Source organism: Antrostomus carolinensis, unplaced genomic scaffold (assembly GCF_000700745.2).
Source record: "Antrostomus carolinensis isolate BGI_N321 unplaced genomic scaffold, ASM70074v2 scaffold5537, whole genome shotgun sequence".
NCBI classification, from domain to species: domain Eukaryota; kingdom Metazoa; phylum Chordata; class Aves; order Caprimulgiformes; family Caprimulgidae; genus Antrostomus; species Antrostomus carolinensis.
The window spans coordinates 28,202-50,120 of NW_010327912.1; the positions used below are offsets into that span (position 1 = coordinate 28,202).

Genomic DNA, 21,919 nt, shown 5'->3' on the forward strand with positions numbered 1-21,919 from the left:
TCCCTTCTGCAGATATCCTTAGTCCCTTCTTCCTTCCTAATGTCCTCCAAATATCAGTCTTACTTGTCTTGAGCCTCTGCACCCACTTTGTCTTCCTGGTTTGTGCCTCTGCACTCTGAGTCAAGGTCACATTTTCAGTGACCTAGTCCTTAAATCTGCCACAAGCTCTTAGGTTTGAGGTTACTTTGTGTAGAACTCAGTGGCTCTGGAGTATTTCCTGAAGCTGCTAATGAATTCGGCTAAGAGCCCATACTATAATCTTTCCCTGTGTGCAGCTGAAAAAATAAAGCCATTTATGCGACAGACTTATGTAAAAAAAACCCCAACTTTTAAAAAAATTATTTTTACTATCCTTGTAAAAACTCTTTGATAATGTCAGACAGTGGTCCCACTGGAAAATATTTCACCAAAAGAAAGAACATTCATTACTATAAAAATACTGCATGAATAATAAGGATATCTGGAAGAAGCTCAAAGCAATACGTGTGCCATAACATTAATTACTATCTATATTAATGCACAATTGGTGTACTCGTGCCAATAGAAACAATAACCTAAAAAAGCAACTTGAGAATTAAATCAGAACAAGATAAGCAAAATAGTCACATTTGTCACAAATTATCATCAAAGTTTACAGAGATGGTAACACAGATGCTCAGCTACCTCTCCTAGACTCCTCCCTGCTCTATCATGACATGCCAATAAATATTCAGATATAGGAAATAATTTCTCAAGTGCAGCTGGTCACATTTTTAATTTTTTGGCTAAACTAGTGTATAAACAGGCCTCTCTCTCTCTGACTCGAGTTTAGAAGACACATTTTCTATAATGTTAAAAAAACCTGTGTAGTTTTATTAACACTTAAGATATTGGAATCAACTGGAACCAAGAGAGGAAGGATAGAAGGTTTCTAATATTATTTTATGTTCTGTCTGCAACATTATCTTAAACGTATATAGCAAACGTCAAGGATGCACATAGCTTAGTTGCCTACAAAATGAAATTCATTACATCTTGGCTTATACATCCTGTGAACACAGCACATAAAAATGCTACATAAATAAATATTTTAAAGCCTTGCTAAGCAAAATTGTAATTTATTGCGATTTGCCAGAATACAGTGTTATTTTAAAGGAAAGTTTCTATTAAGTTTTTAAATTTGTTTAATGTGTTACTTAGAGTTAAGAGGTTTAAGACAATAAACTAGTAAAACTATGCTCTTCAATTTAGACCATTAATTCTAAAATTTTCCTTATATTATGCAACCTCAATCTGCTCAAGTCCAAAATACCTTTGGAAGCTTGCTAAATCTTTTAATCTCTGATATGCAGTGTAAGTGGATGCTGTGACTGAATTTCTGAGCAATACTTTGATGCTCCTCTGCTTTGACCAGACTGCCATATCCTTTGCAACTGTTATATAATACATACTAAATAATTGTTTTTCCAGTTGAACAGAACAGAATCTAATTCTGCTTTCTAAATCATTCCTCCCTTCCTTTCACCCTCTGTTGGCCTGATGTTTTCTATCTACGAAAGAAAATAAGGGCTAATACCAGAATTCAAAGACTAAGCAGTAGGCAGATCACTCATGCAAATATCAACCAACCAACCAACCCATTCCAGCAATCCTTCCTAGTACAGCAACCCAACTAGGCCACCAGCAAACCCTCCACATAACCACATATAGCCTGTGGGATTACCCCAGGGAGGTATGATATGTACTTGGAAACTAATATACAGTACAGTGCACCTACCTACTTGCCAATCAGGGAGGCGAGGATTGCACTGTTGCAAGTACTCTGATAAAATAATCAAGATTTGATTATATAGAACAGTCGGGTTTAATTAAGAAGTAGAAAATTGTAAAGTGTAATGTATAAGTTATGATCGTTAGCTTTGAACTAGGTAATCATAGAAACCTCTCCAAGAAGAGACTGTAAAGTCCCAGGCCTGTTCTAATCATTAATTTAGTACTGGAGTTAAGTATAATCACCATAGAATTTCAGAAATCAAAATTTATTACCTTAACGTTCATAGAAGCATTAAGACTTTTAATCACTGGGATGTGACAAGAGAACGTGTTGAGCTAACTCCTTGGGACAAGGTAGACAGAAGTATTGTAAACAAGCCCAAGAAAGAACTGAGCATGTGCAAAGGAAAAGTACAACCAAAGGATGCAATGATGACAACCACCAGAAGACCATGATGACCACCAGAGAGAGAAAGTGCACATGCAAGAGGGACATTTACATATATTAATAAGTTCCTGGAAATGTAATGAATATGTTAATGACTTCTTGGAAAAGTAATGAATATGCATATTTTGACAGTATAAAGCTTTTGTAGAGAGATGAGTCAGTATGTACGATAGGGAAAGCGATCCCCCGTGCATCCAGCGCTATAACAAAGAAGTGCCTTCTTAAGACTACATTGATGTTAGGAAGTTTATTTCCTAATTTCAGTGACAGCACTAGTGACTGAATCCAGACTTTCTGTGAGACGATGGCTATGTCTACATTAGCAAATGGTATGCACGTAAACTGCAAAACTGGAAAATAAAACAGTTGATGCTGAAGACTTGACACATCATACGTATTTTGTGGGCTTTACTTTGGACTCGCTCTGGCCATGGATCAAATGCCTAGTAGCAGTTGTAGCACATTTTTGGTTTAATTTCATCTGAAATTAATGTGGCTTGTGTGCTTCAAGATGGCTTTGTAATGTGAACCAAAGAATAGTACATTGGAAAAATCAGAGTATTTGCCCCTAAGTTGCTCCTGATTTGAGCTAAAACACTAATATGCAGATGAATCCAATGCAAGCCTTTTTTATTAGGCCACCATGTGAGAGCATGGAGGCAAAGGACATGACAAGATGTTGTTTAAAAAATTACTATTTAATCTCAAACACAGACAGTCAGAACACAGGAGCTAGTTCTCAAGGACCTCAGAATACATGTAGTGATTTGCATCCATGAGGCTGCTGCAACACATGTACAGATCACAAATGAAAGCTGGAAGAACTTTATACAAGTTTTGCATATCTCTAGTTCACTAAAAAAAAGGCCAGCTTAAGAGAGAGGAGTGTCAGTAAGTTGTTAAAAGCAGCTTGTTAAACACATGGACAATAGAATATAGATGTCATATGAGCGTAAATTCATAGATACACGTGCTCCAGTGGCGAGTGGGGACAAGTTAGAGTCCTTACTAGTTATGAAAGCAGAAATGTGTTGGAAAGGCTCCCTCTTCATGGGCAAAAGGTAAAGACAAAGCAGCATGAGTATACAAAGGAAAGAGCTTAGTAGCTCTTTTTGTGCTCTTTGGAGTGAGGGAAAAGAATCAATATTAAAACAACTCTGAAACCACATTGAAAATGAGGGATATAAATAAAATTTGTTGCTTGTTTTTTATTATATTAAATTTATTGAAAAAAATTTTAAAGGAAAGTGTTAACTCACTGTAAATATTAAGTTTATTATAATTATCAGTCCTGTAATTTATGTGGGTAAGACTTAACTCATGCAATTCACCCTTCCAATTCATAGACTTTGAAAGATGTTATATGACCTTTTATATTAGCAACAATGATCCTAAAAAATAAGATTATACAACTAGTGATTAATTTTTTTTGAAAGTACAAAATGGAGAAAATTCCAAAATGGAGAAAAACATGTAAATATATCTAATCCTAGTGAATATTTGCTTTCAAGGTGGGACTACAGCCATTACAGGTAAAAAACAAGTATCCTTTGAAAGTACGATAAATAATTTGATCATAAGTAGTTTGATAAGAAATAGAAAATAAACTAAATATCTTGTTAAAATCAGATGGGAAGGTCTTAGGAAAATGGCATTAAATACAGTTTTCTGAGCTTGAAAAACCTATGCCAGCTCATCTTCATGAAATTCACATGTAATCAAAAGTTTTAAGAGATAAATGAATGTATTAGGACTTACTGGACACACAGTAATGCTTTGCTCCCATTGACTCATGCTCAGACTTTCTTCTAGCGTTGTGCATTTCTTCATCACCATATCCCAGCCACAATAGGGGTCTTGGGATCCAATGCATGCACTGTGAATGAAAACCAATCAGAAAACATGAACATTTATCTTCATCTGTATTGGTTGAAGATCTCTAAATAAATACGTGGCATCTCTTCATATTTTGTAGGCCTAAAATAGATAGTGAAATTGATTCCTGTTGTGGTATAGTACAGATAAAGTGACAAAACAGAAGAAAAATTAATTTGAATGCCTACGCGAAGCTAGAATTTCTTTTAAGTGCATAGCTGAATTTCTGTATGCATGCATGGTATGTGATCAAGACTGAAAAAAGGTTAGAAAGAGGGATGGCAGTCCAACTTCCTATCGACTCTGAAAGACCCACTGTACAAAACTAGAAGTTCTTTCTCTATTAAATGGCAGCTTTCTCTTGTGACTTGTAGGACAAGTATTAACAGTCCAGGCAATATGTCTGCAGCTTCATAGCTAAACATGCATAATAAAGGAGGTGGAAGACCCATCATATAATTGTTTTAACACTTGTAAAAAATACTTATAAATTACATGTAAAAATAATAAATTCAAACATTTTGTCTAGATCATAAAAAATGCTAGACTCATCATTCTTGTTGAACTCAGATCCATGGGCATTATCATTCTCTCTTTAATTGCCTGATCAAAAAACATCTGTCCAGCGAAGGGCCACAAAGATGATTAAGAGACTGGAGCACCTCTCCTATGAAGAGAGGTTGAGACAGTCAGGTCTGTTCATGCTGGAGAAGAAAAGGCTCAGAGGGGATCTTACCAATAGGTACAAATACATATTGGGAGGTTATAGCATGGGAGGGTGCAAAGAAGGGGAAGCCAGGGTCTTTTCAGTGGCGCCCAGTGGACCAGAGGCAATGGGCACAAACTGAAACATAGGAGGCTCCAGCTGAACATCAGGAAACACTTTTTCAGTGTGAGGGTGACTGAGCACTGGCACAGGTTGCCCAAATTGGTTCTGGAGTCTCCTTCCTTGGAGATATTCAAAAGCCATCTGGATATGGTCTTGGGCAACTGGCTACAGGTGACCCTGTTTGAGCAGTAGGTTGGACCAGAGGACCTCCAGACACCCCTGCCAACCTCAACCTTTCTGTGATTCTGTCTTCACAAATCCTGTGTTTTATTTATACTTCTATTTATCTCTGGCATTCCTCATGTATCAGACAAAACACAGACTTACTAATTCCCTAGTATGCTATCCCATAATACCAGCACAGATTACTCATAGTGCTTATAAATTTCAAATAATTAGTTTCTACAACACACTTGGTAATGTGGATTGCCAGTACTATGTGGGAGGATAGTTCCCATCCACAAAATGGGCACAGAGTAAGAGACATAACAGCCAAAACTCCCTAGGTACCCTGAATTAGGCTGCCAGTTCAATGATAAAGCTTTTGGTTTAGAGGATTCAGTGTTCAGAAAAGAGTTCCCACCAATGGGTCTCATAGCTGTGAGCACTTAGCATTTTTGTAACTCAGGCTGCAAATGTTTCCATTTAACTATGTAGAAAGTGAGGAGGACAATTAATATAAATTATGTAAAGTTTTAAGTGTCTTAGTCTTCCACTGTTTCCACTTGTCCAAGACAAGATGTTCAGTGTTCTGCTTCAGAGTATCTCTGACAAAGCATGTGTTTTATGAAAATAGAATACAAAACTAAATTAAAGGCTGACATAATGCACAATTGGCTGTGCTATTTCTCAAAGCAGAAGTGTTCACTTTTCCAACTTCACTATTCCTCTATGTTAAGTGTTAACATTTTTAAATGCAGTTATTATGCTTTAGACACTTTTTATTAAAAAAATAAAATATTTTAAAAGCCAGTATCCTTTCATTTAGAACCACACTCCCTCTTTCTTGGGAGTAAACTGATCCTTCTCCCACTCTGCACTTTGACCCCACTGAGTCTTTTGCTTTTGTTTCTACATTATTTCCCATTCAGGTAAATCAAAATGGCTTGCACCTTTCATTACAAATCACTTAGAAGTTATAAGTAGGGCACTAAAAGCATATTTTGACCATTCTTACAACTTCCTGCTATCAGAATAGATCCTAGTTTACTAGAAGAAATAAAGTTTAAAGAATGCTGAAAAATCCTTACACTACTGGGACAGAGTTCAATCACTCTGTGGATGCTGAACATGACCATTTCAGTAAGCGACTGCCTTTGGAGAACATTGCAGCAAGATAAAACGAGGTGAATCTTTTGAGAATTTAGTTAGGAAGGTCCACTGAGTATATGAAAACTATGGTTGTAAGAAGTTAGTAATTCAGCTAACCTCATGGAGATGACAAGAGGTTAAAAGTAAAGAATTTCCTCCAAAAATGAGGAGCATTAAGTGTCTTCGATTATTTTTTTTTTCTTTACACTACAATACATAAATTAATCCTGGAAAGACAAGAACTATTCCAAACAAAGTAACAGGAAATTTTGTTTGAGAAGTATTCCTCAAATGAAAAACTCTAGTTTTGCCTTTTTTCTTTTTCTTTTTTTTTTAATAATGTTCTAAATCCAATCCCTAACATTCTGTGATTCTGTGATTCTGTGTAATTGTTTGTCACACTCATTATTATATCTAAGTTACATTTTCTAAAAATTTTAATTTTTGAAATCTTATATTTAGACTAAACAATCATACCATGAAAGTGTAGTTCAGCATTATCACCCTCTTTCTGGCATTTCAGTTCACCATGCCAAATATATTAACGAAATGAGGCAGGACATGGTTAAATAGCTGCCCTTTTCTCAGGTATTGGCACAACAGTCCTTTTATGTTCTCCTCCCTGCCTCACATCTCAGAAGGTTTTCTTATTTATTTCTTTCAGATCACATGCTCAGAACACTAATATCTCTGAAAAGTGGATATATTTTCTTTTAAATGAAAAGAAGAAGAGAGGTAATATTTGGGTAAATTTTTAATCCATATTTGCTTAATTATGTCACCTTTAAAAACTATTTTCTTTCTTTTGAGGGATAATTTAATGTGTTAATATCAGCAGCTAATTATTTTTGTGTGCTATGCTCAGATAAAAAAAAGAAACAGACAACAAAATATGTTTACAGATAGAAAATGAGGACAGAATAAGGCTTGTAAGTACGAAAACATCAGAACTTCTATCTGAAATCTGAAATTTAAAGGGGCTATTATATAACTCACAATTATGTTCTTACTGTCCCCATAAATGAAAATTTCACAGTTTTAACTATTTTTTAATATATTCCTCTCTCTCGAGACAGCAGTAATAGGAACAGCATCAGTGTATACATGAAATAACAAAAGAAATTGTACAAAATGGCTGTCAAATTCATGTAAATAAGAAAAGCTGAAAATTACATAGCACTACGCATCTTTATCCCTTCCTCCACCCAAATCTGTGTCTAAATTAAAGCCATTTTAGATGCTACTGTTCAAATATGAGGTAAATTTTAAAATCAGTATTAGGTCTTTGAGTTGACAGGGCCCTTTCAGATAGTGACACTGGAAGTAGCAGAGCTGCATAACGCATTAGCCATCTTGCCTCTGGAAGTCTACCTTACATCTCAGTTCCACCAGAGATGAAAATGAATGTTTTGTCTGTTACTCCCAGTAGGCACCAGCCCACATCTCTAAGACTTCACATGATTTGTCCCAGCAGTGCTAAAACTTTTAATTTTGTACAGGAAGGAAATTCAGGAATAAAAGTGAATTGGCTCATTCTAAGACTCTTGATGTCACTTACCCTGTCAAGTCAGCACTCTACAAAAACATTCACATTTTTTACGAAACATAAATGATAGGTAGTTGAGTGTCTCTCCTGCAAGGCATTCATTTGGCTGCAATGGTTCAGTACGATTACTGACAGTCATGCAACACTTAAACAATGACTTTTGACTGACTAGTAATAGAACCATTTCACCTCACTCTAAAGCAAGCCAGCAATTGCAGGATATTTGCTTCAGCTATTTTATAATTAGCACCAAGCAGGTTAGCAAAACTGCTCTACTTCAGTTACATTTAAGATGATTTCTTCAGAAAAAATGAGGCAGAAATGAACACCATTCTGAGCAAAATGCATAAAAAACTCTACCCAGTTTTAGACTAAAAATAATTCATTATGTGTGCTCCAAAGAACAAAAAAACCTCCTTAAGATTAAAAGCTATACTCTGATATTATTGATTTAAAATATATTTTAAAATCTCCTTTCAGGGGAAGAATTTATTCCCATATCAATATACACTGTAAGTGCTAATCAGGTATCCTTTTGAGCTGTAACATTTTATTCAGAGAATATATAAACATGAGGTGCATCTTCTGTGACTATTCAATGAAATGTTTTTCTGTCTTTACCTATAAAGAGCATTTTGAAGAACAGAGGATATTTCAATCTCCTGACCCTTTTGATTGTTGCTACTGAGCTAGCCATGTCTACCTAGTTCCAATTACTGTCAACTGTGATCTGGACACTTTGTATACCCGGAACTGAACTGAGGTCAGTTATTTCACAGAAGCCAAATTCTCCCTGCAAATTTGAACAGACAGCTGAAGATAAAAGCTTGTCTCATTTTCTAAATGCACAGTGCTATCCATTTCTGAATGAATACATGAATCTGATACTAGACTTCGTACAAAGGTACCTATCGGTCTTTCCATTACTACTGGTTTTGTAGATATATGTGTGCAATGAAGAATGAGGATCTAAAAGTATAGATGAATGATGCAGAAGAACATAAATGGTAGGCACACAATTTATAAAGTCCTAGGAGCTCAAACTAAGATACATGTCAAATATTCAGAATCCTACTTGACCTTTGCCTGTACCATTAAGAAAAATCAAATCCTTTAATAATCTCAGTCACTCTGCATGGACTACTGTACTTTCTTGTTATTTGAATTTCTATAAGACAATCAAAACCCATCTAGGTACGATTCAATCTTGCAACATTTGCTGACAATACTAGTCTTCAATCTAAAAGCTCTTCCCTTTAAATCCAGAATCAGGAATTTATGTATAATTTATTTAGCGAAGTTGTTTATAACACACAATTCTCTGAATACTGGCGCTTCCAAGTGCTTCTACTTGGAACAAATGTGAAAGACAACTTTCATAGCATGCTTTCTACAAAAGAATGCAGGTTTGCCATTCATTGTAAAGAAATAACATCTGAAGTCCTCATCCATGTCCATCAGCCAAGACAGAGCTTCCAGCCCTCTAATTAGGAGGTGGACTGGGAATGGTGGGACCACCATGTGCAGCTAGGGTTTTCAAAGCCCTTTTGATGGGCTGAAACTAGAGCCCACAAATCTGTGGTTTGCAAATAGGCCCTCAAAATCTGAGCCACCCTAGTGGCAAGGCAACTCCAGCAACAGATTTGGGGATTTTCTCACAAGTTTATGTGTTGCTAGACCAGAACACCAGTAAGAGTGATTGCCCAGGTTGGACATGTTTGCTTCCATATGGCATATCTATGTCTTTAAAAGACCTGTGCATTTTTAGTGGATATAAATGTAAACAGGGTACACAACTGCCATATCATTTTAGTCAGCTGTAATCTAGGTTTTTCTGAACGTAAATGTTGAGCTTAACTTTATACTAGAATATGAACCAATTATAAAGGTAGCAGGCCCAGATTCAGGATGTAAAACCTGACTCCTTAAAAGTACTAACCAGATAGCAGGTACCCCAACATTTTGAGGACACCTTTACCTCTTATTCAAGAAGTAACTGTAGAGACCTTCACTGGCCTGACAACGTATTATGAGGAGTAGATGGTCTTCAAAGCCACTTAGTTTGGGCTCACAGAACTGGCTCATCCAAACTCCTGTCCTGGAATCTTGCCCACAGTTCACACTATTGCATCAAGAATATTCTCTTTCTCTGTGATACATTCTGGTCAATAGAGGACTCCAAACTTGGATATTAATTATCAGTAAAATTTCAAATAAATGTAAATGTCCACAAAAAAGATTAAGAACATTAAGAGAGCTGCAAATGATTCTCATGAGAAAACAACTGGTGTGTAACACAGAGCACTGTAAACTGAGATGCACAGGGTATGTGATGGTCTGACTGAGTAGTAGTCCAGTATGTGATACATTAAACTATTTTTTTTAAAAAAAAAAAACTTCCAGATTTGCCTTTTTTTTTTTTTTTTTTTTTTTTTTTTTTTTTTTTACCAAGTAGTCCCTTTAACTTCTTCTTCCAGAGAATACACTTGCAAAGTATCAAATGACTAGCGAAACGATCTCTTGGAAAATGAGTTGCTTTAAACATTACCAGGTGATTTTCAAGAAAAACTTAACAGTAACTACATTGAACTTAGAATTCCTTACACTTCTGGTATTTTTTAAAGCAAATAAATGAATTACATCATGACATATGAAAACCTCATGCCTGTTTTAAATTTTTATTTCTTAGTTCACTTCTTTGTTTAAAATAATATCCTGCTAATAAAATCTGAATTGCAAATATGTAGTCAAGTCCATCTGGTTTTCTCACAATTTTGCAAACTAAAAGACATTTTCCTTTTCCTCATAGGGTTGCTTCAATAAATATATTGAGAGCAAACTGTAAAATCTACCTGTTTATCAAAATTCCTTCTTGATTTCAAAAAATGCATGCTTACAATATAATACATACATGTATAGATCACACACTTAAAAGAGTTGTGACTAAATATTTCAGGTGCAGTAAAATGTAAATACATCGTTTGTCCCCGATGTATTTTGTGGGCCAGACAAAGACACCTTCTGCAAAAACCCTGGTCTTCACAGAGGAAGAAGGAAATATAGGTTAACCTCAGATCTGTAGAGTTTGAGTTGATTCCCTCCCCAGTATGGGACTAATATTCTTCTTTTGAGTGAGGAAAACTTTCAACTATGCTTGTTTCATAATTCTGCTGTCTTTATTAGTGTTCTCATAAGTTCATACCAATAGAAGATAATTTTGCAGTGTATCTAATACCTAAAAAAAGACTTCCAATTTTTTAAATCTGTTTATAAGCTAGTCTTGCAGTCAGGATTACACTTTATCCCAGTATGAGAAATTTATGAGGATTCTGATTCGGAAATATTACTCTGGAATCACTAATTCAGATCAGTTCTCAAGTGGTTCTGACAGGCTGAGAGAGTGGCATTGTTCAGCCCGGAGAAGAGAAGGCTTAGGAGAGACCTATAGCTGCCTTCCAGTTCCTGAAGGGGCCTACAAGAAAGCTGGAGAGGGACTTTTTACAAGGGCAGGTAGTGATAGAACAAGAGGAAATGGCTTTAAACTGGAAGAGGGTAGGTTTAGATTAGATATCAGGAAGAAATTCTTGACTGTGAGGGTGGTCAGACACTGGAACAGGTTGCCCAGAGAAGCTGTGGATGCCCCCTCCCTGGAAGTGTTTAAGGCCAGGTTGGATGAGGCTTTGAGCAACCTGGTCTAGTGGAAGGTGTCCCTGCTGATGGCAGGGGGGTTGGAACTAGGTGATCTTTCAGGTCCCTTCTAACCCAAACCATTCTATGATTCTAATAAAGCAGTGTGTTTCTCTGATTTAAAATGGAATAAGGCTTGAATATTCTGAAATAAGGAAATCCACCTGGATATCAAAAAATAACTGTTCTGGAATGATTATTTCAAAACAGCAATTTCAATTCCACGTGTTGCTAAGTTCTTCTGGACACATTAGCACCTGGTAATAGCTTAGACCATATTACTCACTGTTAACTTCTATAATTTTGGTATATAGGAATAATTATTCTACTATGTAACAATAGTCAGTGTTTTATGACCAGGAAAACAGGTTCATACTGACTGTGAGAGTACTTTTGAGGAAGCAACATCTACAGCTAAGGCAAAATAAAGGAATAAAACAGTGGATGAAATACTTAATCCAGTAATGTTGCTGGAGTTCGAGGATGAAATAAAACATAAGCAAATTTGCAATAATTGTTTTCTTCTGTTTTTTAATCCAGTACCCTTTTTAGTACTGTGCTGCTAGAGTTATCTTTTGTGGACGTACAGATTGCTTAGCTGATGGCTAACAAAGAAGTCAAAATAAAAATAATGGAGTACAGAGAGAGAAAAGTTATAGTTACAGTAGAATAGCTATGACAACATTACTTAGCAAGACAATCTTATGATGCAATAATATTTAAGCATATAATGTAAAAAACAATATTCAAACATTTCCATAAGCAGTTTGTTGGGTTTTTTGTTTTGTTTGGGTTTTTTTTACACCAGAGAAGTCACTATTTGTACAGCTTTTAGCAGATGCCATTATTTATTTACTTAGACATAACAACATAGTAAGATTAGTTTTTAAGCATTTTATGTGTGTGAAACCTATCTTCCATCAGAAATACCAGTTCTTGACTTTTGCTTGGTAAGATTTTGCAGAACACTAACTAGGCTGATACAAGTTTTCATTGCCCCTACTTTCAGAACTGATGCACTGAAAACTCCAGTAAAAATTATAAGATCAACAAATTTCTCTCAGATAAATCACTGCAATCCAAGGTTGCTTTTGAAGGTTACAGCTGCCAATAAAAGAAAGCTGACTGGTTCTTTGTTTCAGGGGGCAGATCTTATTCCTTATAACAAGATCTGCTACAGATCTTATTCCTTATTACAGATGCATAAAGCCTCCAAAGAAAATAGCAAAAACTGCAACTTTAGAGAGCTTAATAGTTACGTTTTCATGGTAATCATTCTATTTATCTCACATTATAGTTAATAAGCAGGTATATAAAAGTCAGTTGTGCTTTATGCTTGGCCTACTCAACTCTGAAGAAGTACAGAAAGCCAGAGAATTCATAGTGAAAAGAGCAGCTCCAGTGAATAATGTTGATGTTCTTCTGTAAAAGTTTGATAAATGTATGTGAATTGTTATACCTAGCTGATAACAGCCTGGTCAAATCTTAACGATTTTCCCCAAGGAGAGTTGAGCTAAGGTAATTGCTCTGCCGCTTTCTCCTGGTGCACGAAGATGCCAGGGTTTTTTGGAGAACTGTTTGTAAGAACTCACATATCCCAAAATATTTTTCCCTAGCTGACTCCTGAAAACAGCAGGATTATGACAGAATGTTCAAAACTATTCATACATTGGCAGAAGTATGTGGGAGACCCTCCCACTAACTGCAACCCCCCCCTCAAAAAAAAAAAAAACCCAAATAAAACCAAAAACCAACCAAAACTGTCAATCTAAATAACTAGCACGGGCAATTCAGAAACAACGAAAGCATCATGGCATAATGGAAAATGCTGAGCAATAGGCTTGACAGCAGGCGCTGCCTGTGCTATGATCTGCTGTCACAGTAAAAGTGCAGCAAGCTCCACTTTACAATACAAAAAAAAAAATAGAAAAAAAATCAAATTTAGCCTCCAAATGTAAAACAATATTTTCATGGGCCTTTGATTTTTTTGTGGGACTGTTTGTGGGAGTGGAGCCTTGAGCTAGTGCAGAACAGGACTGTCCTAAATCAGAGGGAATGTCTGTCAGAGGCAACACCATGTCACAGAGGACTTCAACACAGCAAAGTGTTGGAGGAACAGATTCACAAGGAAATATGAATTAGCTAAATATGTACAACATATCAGAGTGATAATTAAGGAGACATAATAAACTAAAAAATAAAAGCAATAACCACATACTTTAGAGGCTAGTACGTGAAGATAAAACAAAGAATAATGAATTTTTTTTAAAAATAGACAATCTCAAAATTATCTTGACATTGAGATATTAGCTTGTGGAACAGTCTGCTCAACAGAGGGAATAAAGTTGCATTGTCTGAAAGCTTTGCAATAAACTTAAAGAAAATGATTAGAAAATATTTGATGGTGAGCACTCTGTCATTGACACAAAGATACAGAGCAGATGAGCTAGTATATCTTCAGCCTTTTGGCTTTTTTTTATTGATGGAGGCTCAGAATATAGCCTTGACATAGTTATACAGCCCTAAGTATGATAAACATGAAGAGATAAAATTAAAATAATCCCAAAAAAGAACCACAATGCCCCAAGGTATTACCGTAGGTAAGGTTTTCCCATTACTCTATTTACCCATTGCTATAGGATAGAAATAATAGTTGGCAACATATAACAAGAATGTGCATATTAAAGCACCCACCAACGTAGTGCCTGAATTTCAGATGTTCCATTAACTAGTTAAATTTATAGCCACAAGTAAGGTATCTACACTCTCTCTGCCTGTACAGAACTAAAAATGCTTGAAATCTGGCATAAGCTAGGAAAAAATAGTCAAGCCAAAAGTAAGTGATAGGTGAGAGAAAGATTATGCCTACATTTTCCAGACTACCCGAGTTCCTAATGACAATTGATAAGGAGATGCCTTATTTAATCTAGATCACATCTGTAAATCCTCTCCTGTCTCACAAAACAGAGCTAGAAATGCTGGTGAACACTTTAACCAAGAAGAAAGCATAGATGGAAACCCTTTTGGTGCAACAGACATTTAATTATTACAAGGAAAGTCACACAGCTATGAAAGATATGACTGGAAAAGCCCATGAGGAATAATTTTATCTCCTTTTAAGTAAGTCATTCTAGTGGAAGTTGAGACTTCACATACCTCTGGGCAGAGGAATAAATTATCATTTGAGCAGGATTTGAGCCATTTAACTACTGCTCTACGCAGTAAAATGGGAACAGCTTTTTTTTTTTTTTTTTAAATTAAAAAAAGCAAGCTCTTAAAATCCTGTCAAACAGGGAGAGGAATGCCTAGCCTACAGCCATGCATGGGGTCTATGATTTAAGAAAACAGCCCTGCCCTGCAATGGCAGAAGCATGTTTGAGCCCTGCAGCCAAGATAGCACTGATGTGCCTTGGGAATTGTCCTGACAGAAGCACAGGTACCTTGTGGGACCTCCAAACAGGTACCAGCTAAGCAGGTGTAAATCTCACCTCTAGATTTCAGAGTTCACATCTTACAAACAACATAATAGGGCTCCAGCCTTGAAATGTCTGAAGTGGAGTGCAGCCTTGGTTTAAATATGGGACACCTGTATTACTGTGCTTATGACTGCCATCATGGGTACACAGTCCCTATGAAAACACATGATAACAGTCTGATTTCCTTTTCTGAAATAAACATATCTGCTTAGGGAAACATGTTCAATCTCTAATATAACCACAATGGTATAATCATGTCATATTCAAGCAAAGAGAAAAGCATAATAATATATCATTAGATTTTTTTCTTTCTTCAGATATATACACATGGATACAAATGCCTAAAATATGCGACATAACACAACATTTAAAAAAAGGGCTGGTAAAGAACTGTAATAAGGAGAATACTCTCCTTCTCTGGTATACTTCAGTTTTCGAGGGCACAGCTTTTCCTCCAGTCTTGTCCTCAGCCCAGTAGCCTTTCACTGGCCTCCTGCATAGCACCAATCCCCATGTAGACCCAAGTGCCTTGGAAAAGTCCTTCCACTGTTTCCAAGCCATAGCTCTACATCTGTGTCCTGTGGTCACCTCCCTGCTGTGACTATGTGTATGGTCCCTTTGACAGCCAGAAACATCTCCACCTGCAAATGGTCACTGCCTTTCACAGGAGGTATAATCTCTCTGTCTGCTGCACAAGTAACATCTCTGTGATCCTGAATGTAGCAGCCAAGAAAGGCAACTGGCAGCCTTTCTCCCTCCATTAACAGCCCAGCTTTTCAAATGAACATATATTAAATAAGTTGAAAGCAAAGCAAGCTAAACAAAAACAAGTTCATCTGTCACAGTTCTCAAAAAACTCATCACGCTGGTTCAGAGTCTGTCTGTCATAAACCAGAACAATTGTACTGAATTACTGGAACCACGCTTACATCAAAGGGAAGATATAACTAATTAGATGAAATTAATAATCTCTAATAGCATATGTTTTACCACTCAGAAGTACTTTTAGACAACCTATAGAAAAAAATTGTATGCTGAACTTTAAATTCCTTAACTACCATAATACAGTCTAAACCCAAGTGATCATCTGCAAGTGATTTTCCTTGTTTGATTTCACCTAGTAGAATATTTACATTTATTATGGCTTCCTGATCCAGCACTACCTTTAAATAAATAGCCACTCTTCCAACTAGTCTTAACTCTCAGTTCATGCAATCCAGTTTTCTTTCTGAACCCACAGATATTGTTTACTCAGCTATAATGCAGCTTAAACCCCCCAAAAAAAACAATTTGAATTTGTCCAAGTTTAAGCCAGCAGATACATTGCACATTATCAGATATCTGTTTTCTATATAAGCCATTTCTTATTGTTTCATTTCACAATCCACAATTTGCATAATGACACTTAAATATCAATATAAATCCTTAAGAGTCTCATTTAGTGCTAACAAGTTAGTCCAAGAAGTCTTCTGATAAACAGTGTACATAGAAAGTCATTGCTGAGAGAGGTAATTAATTTTGAATCCTACTTACAGTCATTTTTCCTTCCTATTTTTCTGCAAGCCCCTGCAAGCATTTTTTTCCAATTAAATCAAACTAGCTGATTCTTCATACCTGTATGTTTTGTAAAAGAGGCATCTCTTCAGGGGGACCTTAATCACATGTTCCTGAAGGCCCACATAAAGGACACTCTGGCTGTGCAGGATCTGAAGGCTCCTGATGGGCTCTTGCTGACTTTTCGGCAGGAGTTCGATTTCCTCAAGCAAGCAGCTGCTTGAAGTCTGGTTCATTGGGGCAAGTACTTTCTTAATAGTGCCATAGTCTGCAAAGGCAAGAGGAAAATGAGTTACCAAAAATCATACTAACAATTCTACCTACTCAGGGTCATTCAGTGAGCAAATCTTCATCCCATGCCAGATGTTTTCAATGAAGCCTCAGAATGTGGGAGTACTTTGACTGGAGTTTCCTAAATTGCTTACAGTGCAGTGAAAAGAACTTGATAACAGCCATTAAAGTTTCCTTATGTGATGTAATACAGTAAAAAATAATTTCATTAGTGCAGAACAGACTTCACAGCAATAGTCACTAGAAAAAAAGCTTTCAAAGTCTGACTATTATAAATGCACATTCACAGTTACTGATTTCAGTTTATCAGATTGTACAACACTTTACTATGTTTAAAGCAGTTTAAAAAGCAATAAAGTCCATCATTGCCCCAGCGTGTTTTAAAATTCTACACATTAAAAACTATGGGGTTTAGATATGTATCACATTCATCTAATAAAGCATATATGCATGAATATCTGCAGGTTTTAATTGAGTCTAGGTGAATATAATAATAAAACGAAGCTGCATCTCTTCTTACTTATCTGGATTTTGAACTCTGAAAAATCCTATCTTTTAGCATTTGCTCCTCACTTCTATTCTTACTGATTTCTAAGCAAAGACAGTTAAGCATCACAAACCAGTGTTAGACAACTGATGAGATTTCTGATTCACTCAAGAAAAGTTGTTCAATTATTTAAAAATATCAAAGAACATTTGTTCTGAACACAAAGGATCACATTCTCACACTAATAAATATTTTAGGTAGCTGTCTGACCAAAAACTGCATTATGCAATCTTCTATGTGCCAGCAATAATAAATATTAAAGATCCAACACTGCAAACACACTGAGATCAGTTCTTACTCACGTGAAGTCTCGAAAGACTGTAACATCTCTTGTGAGTCGGTAACAATTGCAAGACAAATGTTTGGGATACTCTGTTCTGTAGTCCAGTAAATATGGTTTTTGACATCACTAGCACAAGGCCAGAGGCTTGGTGGGGAGCTGGCAGTGCAGAGTCTCAAGGTATATCTGTCCCTGTCTTGGTGGGAGCTGGTTTTAGCTGTGGCAACAATTGCCTGGTGCCCACGTGCCTGTGGACTCCCTGCATTGGTTTGCTCTGGGAGCACCCAGGGCAGGAGCTGGCAGCCCTACATAGTCACTGAGGGACAAACAGCCCCTCCAGGGTAACGGGGCTGGGGCAGGGCAGTGTGTGGCTCCCAGACTTTGCCTGGGAAGTGGTGAGGAGCAGCAAGTAAGCAACCTTAAGAAAATACAAAAAAAATAGCCTTAAGCAGACTCCAAAACTGAAGAGGAGGTGGAGAACCCAAGATGCTAATTACTGTTAAAGTCTTCTCCTTCCTGAAGAAGACTGAATAGTCAATCTTAAGACCTGGAGAAGTGCTGGAAGAGGGGGCATAACATCAAATAACCAGAGGAGTTAGTAGGAAGCTTATGTATAAGATTATAAACTTATTATGACCAAAACATTAATAATTAGGTAATATGGACTTAATTTTATTAGACAGTTAAAGCTAATTAGATGAACCATAAATTCTTAGCTCAGTATATAAAGTGCATTCCCCTTTGTCCATAACAAGATTTTGAGTGTAACAGATCATATCTGCATGTTAATGTCTTCTGACTGACCTCTCAGTTCTCAATATAATAACTTCATATAACTGTTTACATTTTCCTCCTTTCTTGGTATAAACAAGCTTGCCAGGATTTACTGTATGTAAGAGTATTTGTTAGAAAAATTCTTTCCTTAAAATTTAACCTTTTTGATATTAAAAAATTTCTAATTTGACTGTCACTTTTTTTACAAATAACCTAAAGTGGAGTTATATTCAAAAAATTATTTAAATCTTTGCCAAGAGCCAGTTTTGTCTCACAATTAAGTGATAAACAGCTCAACTAAAGAATGTAACAAGCAATGTTTCCACTGGTGATTGTGGGATGCAAAATCTCAACTATAATTACAGCAAGTCATCTTCTTAGAAGAAGAAAAAAATCAATAGCTGTGTTAGTCACTGAGGTAAAAAAACAAATTATTTTTGGAGCACAGAAGCTGGAAAAATGTACTAAGAGGAAGAAAAGAAACAGTTAGATCATTTTACACATGTAAATGAATTGGTATCACTTTACAGACCAGCCAGTACAACTCTATCACTCGTCTAAATGGTAGCCAGCAGATTCAGCATGATTCATGATACATTGCATTTGGCTTGCGATCTTTCTCCTGCACAAGACAAAAATCAGGTACGTATTCAGCACGCTTCTTGCACAGACTAATAGTTCTTCCTGCTAGTGTGCTGGATCTGGAATCTACAGAGTCACTTCCTGTCACCTCTTCCAAGATAAAAGAGAAGAAAAAAAAGGAGGCCTCCTTCCCCCATGCCTACATACATATTTATTTTAGAAGTGCAGCTTTGGACAACAGAATATGATCAAAACCAAATATTTTGTGTTTCTTGGAGAGGGTAGAATTACGATTTTTTTTACGTTCAGGTTTATGACCTTGAGAATATGGTTACAGTAGCATACCACCCTAGAACTAAATAAAATATTCTCACTTTGAGAACTGCAGCACTAATGCCTTCCTCAGGACAGCTGTCATTGCTCTTGTTCTACCTTCTTATCTTGGCATACAGTCTCCATTCCTCCTATTTCCTTTTGCTTTCTTCCAGTATCTCCCAAACCGTTCTTTTCCCATTTGTTGTCTAAGAGGATCAGCATTCATACAGAAATTCGAAAGTCATAAATGACTGGGCTTCAAGTGAAGAAGCAGTGCCAGAGAACCCACAGATTATCAGGAAGAAACATTACTCTTCACAGCAGCAATGTGGGTCATATGCAAGTTCAGTAAAAATGAATAAAATGTTAACTGAGATCTACCTCTGCCTCAGTAAACTTTCCTACTTCTGACCTTCTATAACCTGCCTTCTCTGCTTTTAATTCCTCTTGACTATGACACTGATTTCACCTGGACCACCTAGGAGCCCAAACTAGGGTGAGGATCTCTTTTTATTCTGCAACTTTGAGACACACAGATTGAATTGGCAGCTATGTTCATCAGACTATGGTACACAGCAAGGGTATGTAGCTATCAACCTCCTCAAACTATACTAGCATGTAATACTGGCTATACCAGGCTTCCTAACAGTGGAAAAGCATAGCCATTGCGATAGCACTTTCAAAAGCCAGGTGCTTTGCTCCAGTGTTTCCAACTCTACTACAATACGTGCAACATTATGCATCCAGCCTCCAGCAAAAATTGCATATTTCCTAAAGTCCCATCCTCAAAAGTGTTGTGTATTTAGCCATTTTCACACTACAGTTGTAAAACAAAATAAAGACAGAAACAGGGAAAGAAATGAGTCTTAAATGCAGCTCTAGGACATAGAAGTTTAAAAAATCTGTCAAAATCTTTCAAGTGAATATTTACTTTATAATCAAATTAACTGTCCACTTCTGCCAAGAAATAGCTAGGAAGAGTAAACAGAAACCTTCCTAATGGATGTAACTTTATTGCCATGGACACAGAGAAAGCTCCAATTTCATCACAAATGTCAAGGTTGAGTTCAATAGCCATTTAAGAATTTGAATGAATGGTAGCTTCACATCCTGAGCATAAGCAAGGCATTCTGGAATAGATCCAGACACTTGACATCCTTGGTTTAAGGATGACCATGTATATACAGGAGTAGTAAAAGATAATTACATTGGCCAGAATGAGTAAATTACGTGCTTTGTTAACTTGTACTGCAATACTTCTAGAGATCTGCAAAACCAGAAACTGAACATTAGAAATCTAATCACTGTGCATGAAGATGAAGAAGAAAGAAAAATTCTAGTTGAAATATTACTATGTAATGCGTAGAAGACTATGAAGAACTGAATGGAAGACCTGAGATGGAGTTGTAGACAACAAGCTTTGAGGCAATAGAGTCTGCAATGAACAAAATTATAATGGGACAAAATCAAAAGATGATCTCTAAAACTGGAAAGTAAAGTTTAAGATTTAAATGTTATAAAGCATAGCCAGGAATGGAGAACACTGCAAGAGTGTGTTTGAAATCACTATAACATCTGTGGTGACACCTGCAAAGAAAAACAGAAAATGAACACACAAAACAAATAGCAGACGCAACAAACTAATAAACCTGTAATTTCTTAAGTTTCCTAACAGAAATAAGAAAACTGAAAGAAGCTGCAGCAACTTCTTGCTATGGAGAAGAATAAATATTTATACAAGCTATTACATTTACAAATTGTTGCTGCATTCTTCAAGCAAAAACATCTTTAACAAATCATCCAAAATGAGACAGTAATTTAATCTTCATTTTACTGCAGTTTAGCATAGTACCTTGGAGAGAGGGTTGGTCTGAACCAGCACCAGAACACAGAACACAGAATCCAAGTCAACATTTTTCAGAGGAGAAACGTTTGGTACCATCTTGAAGTAATGTTGCAAAAAAAGTAATTGGTGACTTCTAAACTGTATGAGTTGTTAGCAAAAGACACTTGTAATGGTCTCAAATATACCCTCAGGCCAGTTGTATGCCTATACTTATGACTTTACAAGTATTCCTGCACTCTCTGAGCACAAGGTGCCTTTACAGATCTGAAAATCTCCTCACATATACCAAGAAAAACCTCAAGGATCAGCAAAATCCACTGCAAATTATAAAGTAGGAACAGTCAATGTAAATAAGGGCCTATTTTACAAAATATTGTTTGGAAAGTAAGATGTCTTAATTAGATGAAACAATGTGGTCAATATGGAGGAAAGGGACAGTCAATGCAAGACACAGAAAATGGAAGCTAAAGCTATATTCAGTATTTCAAGCAACATTTGTAATTGAACTTGAATAAAGTACCACCTGTGCATGAAATACACTACTCTATGAACATTTAAATACATGAAAACAGACTCATTGACACCCTTAAAATCTGTCAACAAAATAATCATGGTTTTTTGTTTTTAAAAAAAAGTTTGAAATTAATAGATGGATATTTGGTAGAATACATTTTAAAGAGTAGATGAATTGGATACAAATTACACATGTTTTCAAGGAGTGAAATTTGGAATAGATTTTGAAAAATTACATTAATTAACTATTTTGGCTTTGTCTATTACACACTGGTTTTGCATATTATTTATTG

The 21,919-nt window shown here is 36.2% G+C and overlaps 1 protein-coding gene across 1 annotated transcript in view; it reads right to left on the reverse strand.

Annotated features, from left to right (window-relative positions):
* The window catches only part of LOC104528129 (semaphorin-5A), a gene marked incomplete at its 3' end in the record, with an annotated part of 155,936 nt that overhangs the window by 13,749 nt on the left and 120,268 nt on the right, over window positions 1-21,919 (reverse strand). The window contains exons 10-11 of the mRNA XM_010172047.1: window positions 16,539-16,746; window positions 3,959-4,076 (exon numbers count right to left, since the gene is read on the reverse strand). Of these exons, the coding sequence (XP_010170349.1) occupies window positions 3,959-4,076; window positions 16,539-16,746 (326 nt within the window). The remainder of the gene's footprint in view (window positions 1-3,958; window positions 4,077-16,538; window positions 16,747-21,919) is intronic.